Genomic DNA, 9363 nt, shown 5'->3' on the forward strand with positions numbered 1-9363 from the left:
CAGAGCCTGAAGAACCGACCCGAGCCTCTCTCTCAGTCAGAGCCCTGAACAACCGACCCGAGCCTCTCTCTCAGCCAGAGCCTGAAGAACCGACCCGAGCCTCTCTCTCAGTCAGAGCCCTGAACAACCGACCCGAGCCTCTCTCTCAGCCAGAGCCTGAAGAACCGACCCGAGCCTCTCTCTCAGCCAGAGCCTGAAGAACCGACCCGAGCCTCTCTCTCAGTCAGAGCCCTGAACAACCGACCCGAGCCTCTCTCTCAGCCAGAGCCTGAAGAACCGACCCGAGCCTCTCTCTCAGCCAGAGCCTGAAGAACCGACCCGAGCCTCTCTCTCGGCCTGAGCCTGAAGAACCGACCCGAGCCTCTCTCTCAGCCAGAGCCTGAAGAACCGACCCGAGCCTCTCTCTCGGCCTGAGCCTGAAGAACCGACCCGAGCCTCTCTCTCAGCCAGAGCCTGAAGAACCGACCCGAGCCTGAAGAACCGACCCGAGCCTGAAGAACCGACCCGAGCCTCTCTCTCGGTCAGAGCCCTGAAGAACCGACCCGAGCCTCTCTCTCAGTCAGAGCCTGAAGAACCGACCCGAGTCTCTCTCTCAGCCAGAGCCTGAAGAACCGACCCGAGCCTCTCTCTCGACCAGAGCCTGAAGAACCGACCCGAGCCTCTCTCTCAGCCAGAGCCTGAAGAACCGACCCGAGCCTCTCTCTCAGCCAGAGCCTGAAGAACCGACCCGAGCCTCTCTCTCAGCCAGAGCCTGAAGAACCGACCCGAGCCTCTCTCTCAGTCAGAGCCCTGAACAACCGACCCGAGCCTCTCTCTCAGCCAGAGCCTGAAGAACCGACCCGAGCCTCTCTCTCAGCCAGAGCCTGAAGAACCGACCCGAGCCTCTCTCTCAGTCAGAGCCCTGAACAACCGACCCGAGCCTCTCTCTCAGCCAGAGCCTGAAGAACCGACCCGAGCCTCTCTCTCAGCCAGAGCCTGAAGAACCGACCCGAGCCTCTCTCTCAGTCAGAGCCCTGAACAACCGACCCGAGCCTCTCTCTCAGCCAGAGCCTGAAGAACCGACCCGAGCCTCTCTCTCAGTCAGAGCCCTGAACAACCGACCCGAGCCTCTCTCTCAGCCAGAGCCTGAAGAACCGACCCGAGCCTCTCTCTCAGCCAGAGCCTGAAGAACCGACCCGAGCCTCTCTCTCAGTCAGAGCCTGAAGAACCGACCCGAGCCTCTCTCTCAGCCAGAGCCTGAAGAACCGACCCGAGCCTCTCTCTCGGTCAGAGCCCTGAAGAACCGACCCGAGCCTCTCTCTCAGTCAGAGCCTGAAGAACCGACCCGAGTCTCTCTCTCAGCCAGAGCCTGAAGAACCGACCCGAGCCTCTCTCTCAGTCAGAGCCCTGAACAACCGACCCGAGCCTCTCTCTCAGCCAGAGCCTGAAGAACCGACCCGAGCCTCTCTCTCAGCCAGAGCCTGAAGAACCGACCCGAGCCTCTCTCTCAGTCAGAGCCCTGAACAACCGACCCGAGCCTCTCTCTCAGCCAGAGCCTGAAGAACCGACCCGAGCCTCTCTCTCAGCCAGAGCCTGAAGAACCGACCCGAGCCTCTCTCTCAGTCAGAGCCTGAAGAACCGACCCGAGCCTCTCTCTCGGCCTGAGCCTGAAGAACCGACCCGAGCCTCTCTCTCAGCCAGAGCCTGAAGAACCGACCCGAGCCTCTCTCTCGGCCTGAGCCTGAAGAACCGACCCGAGCCTCTCTCTCAGTCAGAGCCCTGAAGAACCGACCCGAGCCTCTCTCTCGGCCTGAGCCTGAAGAACCGACCCGAGCCTCTCTCTCAGTCAGAGCCCTGAAGAACCGACCCGAGCCTCTCTCTCGGCCTGAGCCTGAAGAACCGACCCGAGCCTCTCTCTCAGCCTGAGCCCTGAAGAACCGACCCGAGCCTCTCTCTCAGCCAGAGCCTGAAGAACCGACCCGAGCCTCTCTCTCAGCCAGAGCCTGAAGAACCGACCCGAGCCTCTCTCTCAGCCTGAGCCTGAAGAACCGACCCGAGCCTCTCTCTCAGCCAGAGCCTGAAGAACCGACCCGAGCCTCTCTCTCAGCCTGAGCCCTGAAGAACCGACCCGAGCCTCTCTCTCAGTCAGAGCCCTGAAGAACCGACCCGAGCCTCTCTCTCGGTCAGAGCCCTGAAGAACCGACCCGAGCCTCTCTCTCAGCCAGAGCCCTGAAGAACCGACTCGAGCCTCTCTCTCGGTCAGAGCCTGAAGAACCGACTCGAGCCTCTCTCTCAGCCTGAGCCTGAAGAACCGACCCGAGCCTCTCTCTCGGCCAGAGCCTGAAGAACCGACTCGAGCCTCTCTCTCAGCCAGAGCCTGAAGAACCGACCCGAGCCTCTCTCTCAGTCAGAGCCTGAAGAACCGACCCGAGCCTCTCTCTCGGCCAGAGCCTGAAGAACCGACTCGAGCCTCTCTCTCAGCCAGAGCCTGAAGAACCGACCCGAGCCTCTCTCTCAGCCAGAGCCTGAAGAACCGACCCGAGCCTCTCTCTCAGTCAGAGCCTGAAGAACCGACCCGAGCCTCTCTCTCAGTCAGAGCCCTGAAGAACCGACCCGAGCCTCTCTCTCAGCCTGAGCCTGAAGAACCGACCCGAGCCTCTCTCTCAGCCAGAGCCTGAAGAACCGACCCGAGCCTCTCTCTCAGCCAGAGCCCTGAACAACCGACCCGAGCCTCTCTCTCAGCCAGAGCCTGAAGAACCGACCCGAGCCTCTCTCTCGGTCAGAGTCTGAAGAACCGACCCGAGCCTCTCTCTCAGCCAGAGCCTGAAGAACTGACCCGAGCCTCTCTCTCGGCCAGAGCCTGAAGAACCGACCCGAGCCTCTCTCTCAGTCAGAGCCCTGAAGAACCGACCCGAGCCTCTCTCTCGGCCTGAGCCTGAACAACCGACCCGAGCCTCTCTCTCAGCCAGAGCCTGAAGAACCGACCCGAGCCTCTCTCTCAGCCAGAGCCTGAAGAACCGACCCGAGCCTCTCTCTCAGTCAGAGCCTGAAGAACCGACCCGAGCCTCTCTCTCGGCCAGAGCCTGAAGAACCGACCCGAGCCTCTCTCTCAGCCAGAGCCTGAAGAACCGACCCGAGCCTCTCTCTCGGCCTGAGCCTGAAGAACCGACCCGAGCCTCTCTCTCAGTCAGAGCCCTGAAGAACCGACCCGAGCCTCTCTCTCAGCCAGAGCCTGAAGAACCGACCCGAGCCTCTCTCTCGGCCTGAGCCTGAAGAACCGACCCGAGCCTCTCTCTCAGCCAGAGCCCTGAAGAACCGACCCGAGCCTCTCTCTCAGCCAGAGCCTGAAGAACCGACCCGAGCCTCTCTCTCAGCCTGAGCCCTGAAGAACCGACCCAAGCCTCTCTCTCGGCCTGAGCCCTGAAGAACCGACCCGAGCCTCTCTCTCTCGGCCTGAGCCTGAAGAACCGACCCGAGCCTCTCTCTCAGCCAGAGCCCTGAAGAACCGACCCGAGCCTCTCTCTCGGTCAGAGCCCTGAAGAACCGACCCGAGCCTCTCTCTCAGCCAGAGCCCTGAAGAACCGACCCGAGCCTCTCTCTCTCGGCCTGAGCCCTGAAGAACCGACCCGAGCCTCTCTCTCGGCCTGAGCCTGAAGAACCGACCCGAGCCTCTCTCTCAGTCAGAGCCTGAAGAACCGACCCGAGCCTCTCTCTCAGCCAGAGCCTGAAGAACCGACCCGAGCCTCTCTCTCAGCCAGAGCCTGAAGAACCGACCCGAGCCTCTCTCTCGGTCAGAGCCCTGAAGAACCGACCCGAGCCTCTCTCTCAGCCAGAGCCCTGAAGAACCGACCCGAGCCTCTCTCTCAGTCAGAGCCTGAAGAACCGACTCGAGCCTCTCTCTCAGCCAGAGGCTGAAGAACCGACCCGAGCCTCTCTCTCGGTCAGAGCCTGAAGAACCGACCCGAGCCTCTCTCTCAGCCAGAGCCTGAAGAACCGACCCGAGCCTCTCTCTCGGTCAGAGCCTGAAGAACCGACTCGAGCCTCTCTCTCAGTCAGAGCCTGAAGAACCGACCCGAGCCTCTCTCTCAGCCAGAGCCTGAAGAACCGACCCGAGCCTCTCTCTCAGTCAGAGCCTGAAGAACCGACCCGAGCCTCTCTCTCAGCCAGAGCCTGAAGAACCGACCCGAGCCTCTCTCTCAGCCAGAGCCTGAAGAACCGACCCGAGCCTCTCTCTCAGCCAGAGCCTGAAGAACCGACCCGAGCCTCTCTCTCAGCCAGAGTCTGAAGAACCGACTCGAGCCTCTCTCTCAGCCAGAGCCTGAAGAACCGACTCGAGCCTCTCTCTCAGCCTGAGCCTGAAGAACCGACCCGAGCCTCTCTCTCAGCCAGAGCCTGAAGAACCGACCCGAGCCTCTCTCTCAGCCAGAGCCTGAAGAACCGACCCGAGCCTCTCTCTCAGCCAGAGTCTGAAGAACCGACTCGAGCCTCTCTCTCAGCCAGAGTCTGAAGAACCGACCCGAGTCTCTCTCTCAGCCAGAGCCTGAAGAACCGACCCGAGTCTCTCTCTCGGCCAGAGCCTGAAGAACCGACCCGAGCCTCTCTCTCAGTCAGAGCCCTGAAGAACCGACCCGAGCCTCTCTCTCAGCCAGAGCCTGAAGAACCGACCCGAGCCTCTCTCTCGGCCAGAGCCTGAAGAACCGACCCGAGCCTCTCTCTCAGCCAGAGCCTGAAGAACCGACCCGAGCCTCTCTCTCGGCCAGAGCCTGAAGAACCGACCCGAGCCTCTCTCTCAGCCAGAGCCTGAAGAACTGACCCGAGCCTCTCTCTCAGCCAGAGCCTGAAGAACTGACCCGAGCCTCTCTCTCGGCCAGAGCCCTGAAGAACCGACCCGAGCCTCTCTCTCAGCCTGAGCCCTGAAGAACCGACCCGAGCCTCTCTCTCAGCCTGAGCCCTGAAGAACCGACCCGAGCCTCTCTCTCAGCCAGAGCCTGAAGAACCGACCCGAGCCTCTCTCTCAGCCAGAGCCTGAAGAACCGACCCGAGCCTCTCTCTCAGCCAGAGCCCTGAAGAACCGACCCGAGTCTCTCTCTCAGCCAGAGCCTGAAGAACCGACCCGAGCCTCTCTCTCTCAGCCAGAGCCTGAAGAACCGACCCGAGCCTGTCTCTCGGCCTGAGCCTGAAGAACCGACCCGAGCCTCTCTCTCAGCCAGAGCCCTGAAGAACCGACCCGAGCCTCTCTCTCAGCCAGAGCCCTGAAGAACCGACCCGAGCCTCTCTCTCAGCCAGAGCCCTGAAGAACCGACCCGAGCCTCTCTCTCAGCCTGAGCCCTGAAGAACCGACCCGAGCCTCTCTCTCAGTCAGAGCCTGAAGAACTGACCCGAGCCTCTCTCTCAGTCAGAGCCTGAAGAACCGACCCGAGCCTCTCTCTCAGCCAGAGCCCTGAAGAACCGACCCGAGCCTCTCTCTCAGCCAGAGCCCTGAAGAACCGACCCGAGCCTCTCTCTCAGCCTGAGCCCTGAAGAACCGACCCGAGCCTCTCTCTCAGTCAGAGCCCTGAAGAACCGACCCGAGCCTCTCTCTCGCCCAGAGCCTGAAGAACCGACCCGAGCCTCTCTCTCAGTCAGAGCCCTGAAGAACCGACCCGAGCCTCTCTCTCAGTCAGAGCCCTGAAGAACCGACCCGAGCCTCTCTCTCGCCCAGAGCCTGAAGAACCGACCCGAGCCTCTCTCTCAGTCAGAGCCTGAAGAACCGACCCGAGCCTCTCTCTCAGCCAGAGCCTGAAGAACCGACCCGAGCCTCTCTCTCAGTCAGAGCCTGAAGAACCGACCCGAGCCTCTCTCTCAGCCAGAGCCTGAAGAACCGACCCGAGCCTCTCTCTCGGCCTGAGCCCTGAAGAACCGACCCGAGCCTCTCTCTCAGCCAGAGCCCTGAAGAACCGACCCGAGCCTCTCTCTCAGCCAGAGCCCTGAAGAACCGACCCGAGCCTCTCTCTGAGCCTGAGCCCTGAAGAACCGACCCGAGCCTCTCTCTCAGCCAGAGCCTGAAGAACCGACCCGAGCCTCTCTCTCAGCCAGAGCCTGAAGAACCGACCCGAGCCTCTCTCTCAGTCAGAGCCTGAAGAACCGACCCGAGCCTCTCTCTCGCCCAGAGCCTGAAGAACCGACCCGAGCCTCTCTCTCAGTCAGAGCCTGAAGAACCGACCCGAGCCTCTCTCTCGCCCAGAGCCTGAAGAACCGACCCGAGCCTCTCTCTCAGCCAGAGCCTGAAGAACCGACCCGAGCCTCTCTCTCAGCCAGAGCCTGAAGAACCGACCCGAGCCTCTCTCTCGGCCTGAGCCCTGAAGAACCGACCCGAGCCTCTCTCTCGGCCAGAGCCTGAAGAACCGACCCGAGCCTCTCTCTCGCCCAGAGCCTGAAGAACCGACCCGAGCCTCTCTCTCAGTCAGAGCCCTGAAGAACCGACCCGAGCCTCTCTCTCTGAGCCAGAGCCCTGAAGAACCGACCCGAGCCTCTCTCTCAGTCAGAGCCCTGAAGAACCGACCCGAGCCTCTCTCTCGCCCAGAGCCTGAAGAACCGACCCGAGCCTCTCTCTCAGTCAGAGCCTGAAGAACCGACCCGAGCCTCTCTCTCAGCCAGAGCCTGAAGAACCGACCCGAGCCTCTCTCTCAGTCAGAGCCTGAAGAACCGACCCGAGCCTCTCTCTCAGTCAGAGCCTGAAGAACCGACCCGAGCCTCTCTCTCAGCCTGAGCCCTGAAGAACCGACCCGAGCCTCTCTCTCAGCCTGAGCCCTGAAGAACCGACCCGAGCCTCTCTCTCAGTCAGAGCCTGAAGAACCGACCCGAGCCTCTCTCTCGCCCAGAGCCTGAAGAACCGACCCGAGCCTCTCTCTCAGTCAGAGCCCTGAAGAACCGACCCGAGCCTCTCTCTCTGAGCCAGAGCCCTGAAGAACCGACCCGAGCCTCTCTCTCAGTCAGAGCCCTGAAGAACCGACCCGAGCCTCTCTCTCGCCCAGAGCCTGAAGAACCGACCCGAGCCTCTCTCTCAGTCAGAGCCTGAAGAACCGACCCGAGCCTCTCTCTCAGCCAGAGCCTGAAGAACCGACCCGAGCCTCTCTCTCAGTCAGAGCCTGAAGAACCGACCCGAGCCTCTCTCTCAGCCAGAGCCTGAAGAACCGACCCGAGCCTCTCTCTCGGCCTGAGCCCTGAAGAACCGACCCGAGCCTCTCTCTCAGTCAGAGCCTGAAGAACCGACCCGAGCCTCTCTCTCAGCCAGAGCCTGAAGAACCGACCCGAGCCTCTCTCTCAGCCAGAGCCTGAAGAACCGACCCGAGCCTCTCTCTCGGCCAGAGCCTGAAGAACCGACCCGAGCCTCTCTCTCAGTCAGAGCCTTTGGCGGTCATGATGTCCCTTCGCTCCCGTGAACAGTCCAAGACTATTCAATACTAGGAGGCTAGTTACTTGCCTGTTACATAAAATACAGGCACAGTTCAAGGACAAAGCCTGTATGCATCCAATCAATGGCTGAACAGCACTGATCAATGCATGAAGGGGGGGGACGTACATGACCGAGCGGAGCATATGACTTCCTCTGTGACAAACACATTATGAGAGACAGAGAGAGACAGAGAGAGGGGGGGGGGGGCTGAGCACTGACTCTCAGTAACACGGCGGCACAAAGGCAGGAAATGTGATCGGGCGCAATGCGAAACAAGCCCGTGTACAGTGTGTGAATGAGCGAGGCGAGCCAGGCAGGTAGTTTATGAATGGAGCGCGTCACGTGACCTCCCCCCCCCCTCCCCCCGAGCACATATTTCTCACTGGCTGTCAACAAGCGCGCACAGAGAGAGACAGAGAGAGAGAAGCCAAACCAGTCTCAGAACATAACCCACGAAGCTCCATTAAAAAGAACATCTAACCTAACCCCGCTGTGTCCAAACCTGAGCTTCATTCACCCGTTCACCACCGCGTCCCGCTGTCAACGTGGCGGCCCTCTCTCCTCCCATAACGCCTGTTTTATGAATGGGGGATTGTGATATGTAAATGAGCGTGATTGAGAAAAACACCGTGGCATGGTCGGGCTGGTCTGGTCTGGGCGCAGGCGTTGGCGCGGGCTCGTGTTTCGCGAACAGAACGCGGTGGATAAGAAGAAGCGCGAGGAGGAGAGGTCGTTTAGTGGGAGAAAAAAAATCATGGCGGACGAAGAGTCACCGCCTGAATGTAAGGCTGTGTGTGTGCTGCTGACGGGCGCACACGGTGGAGACACACACATACATAATAACATACCTTTAGATATCTCAATGGTGCGTATGAGCCCTGCAGGCGCGATGGGAGGGGCGTGCATGCGTAATATCACAGTTAAAGACACTTGACCAGTTACTGTAGCAGTCGCAGGGTTAGAAAACAGCCACAGCTGCCTGGAAACATGTTTTCTCAGGCCACGAATACGACAGAGCAGCTTTACCATGAATGGTCCACCTCAGTGCACGAGACACTCCTTCTCCAGCTGTCCTTAGTGTTTCAGAACTGTTGCTTTAATGCCTACATGTGCTAACTGTGTAGTTCTACCTGCACGCTTCATCTCATTAACATCTCATCACACACACAGACATGTACCTATAGGCAACACTGAGGTAATCACAGAGTAGCTCATTAACATCTCATCACACACACAGACATGTACCTATGGGCAACACTGAGGTAATCACAGAGTAACTCATTAACATCTCATCACACACACAGACATGTACCTATGGGCAACACTGAGGTAATCACAGAGTAACTCGGACGTTACTCACAGCTGGCTCAGGTTTGTTTACAAGGAAGGCCTGAGACAAAAGACAAACCGCACACACATAATGTCAAGTCGCTCCATTGAAACAAACAGACCAGAGTTGGTTTGATAATGTGAATAAATGAGTCCATGCAGGAATGTGAGCGTGGGGAGCGTGAGCCTGTGAGGGCAGCGGGCTTACATAACACAGCGTTTTACCAGCGTTATCAGGGCAGGATAATAATGAAATAACCCGTAATGCACTCACTCGTTGTTTGGATTCGTTGACTCTTCGCTCATGTTTTTCCTCACGGGCTTCCAGATCCTAGCAATAGCATCGACGACGCAGTGACGGCGGGACAGAAACCCACGACCATGTTTTATTAACCTATGATGTCGGTGAAGCGGGGCGATGGTGGTGATGGTGGGGCATGCCTGTGTCTGCCGTGAGGGTCTCCTCCAGACAGGGCAGGAGACAGGGCGAGCCCCCGGGAGAGGAGGACGGGCAGGGGCAGCTAGCTTAGCCTCTGCCGCCCCGGGTTTGCAACGGAAAAACGCAAGTTAAACCGCGACGAGACGTGGTAATGACAGCCGCTGGTTCATCTCCCTGGAAG

General features: G+C 59.7%; 1 protein-coding gene across 1 annotated transcript in view; it reads right to left on the minus strand.

Moving 5' to 3' along the window:
• spred1 (sprouty related EVH1 domain containing 1) overlaps positions 1–9117 on the minus strand; it is a 78415-nt gene extending 69298 nt beyond the window's left edge. Inside the window, exon 1 of the mRNA XM_079573213.1 lies at positions 9018–9117. Coding sequence (XP_079429339.1) covers positions 9018–9049 — 32 coding nt within the window. The 5' untranslated portion in view covers positions 9050–9117. The remainder of the gene's footprint in view (positions 1–9017) is intronic.
• Positions 9118–9363: the final 246 nt, after the last annotated feature.

This window comes from Gobius niger, assembly GCF_951799975.1.
Source record: "Gobius niger genome assembly, chromosome: 16".
In the NCBI taxonomy this organism is placed as follows: Eukaryota; Metazoa; Chordata; class Actinopteri; order Gobiiformes; family Gobiidae; genus Gobius; species Gobius niger.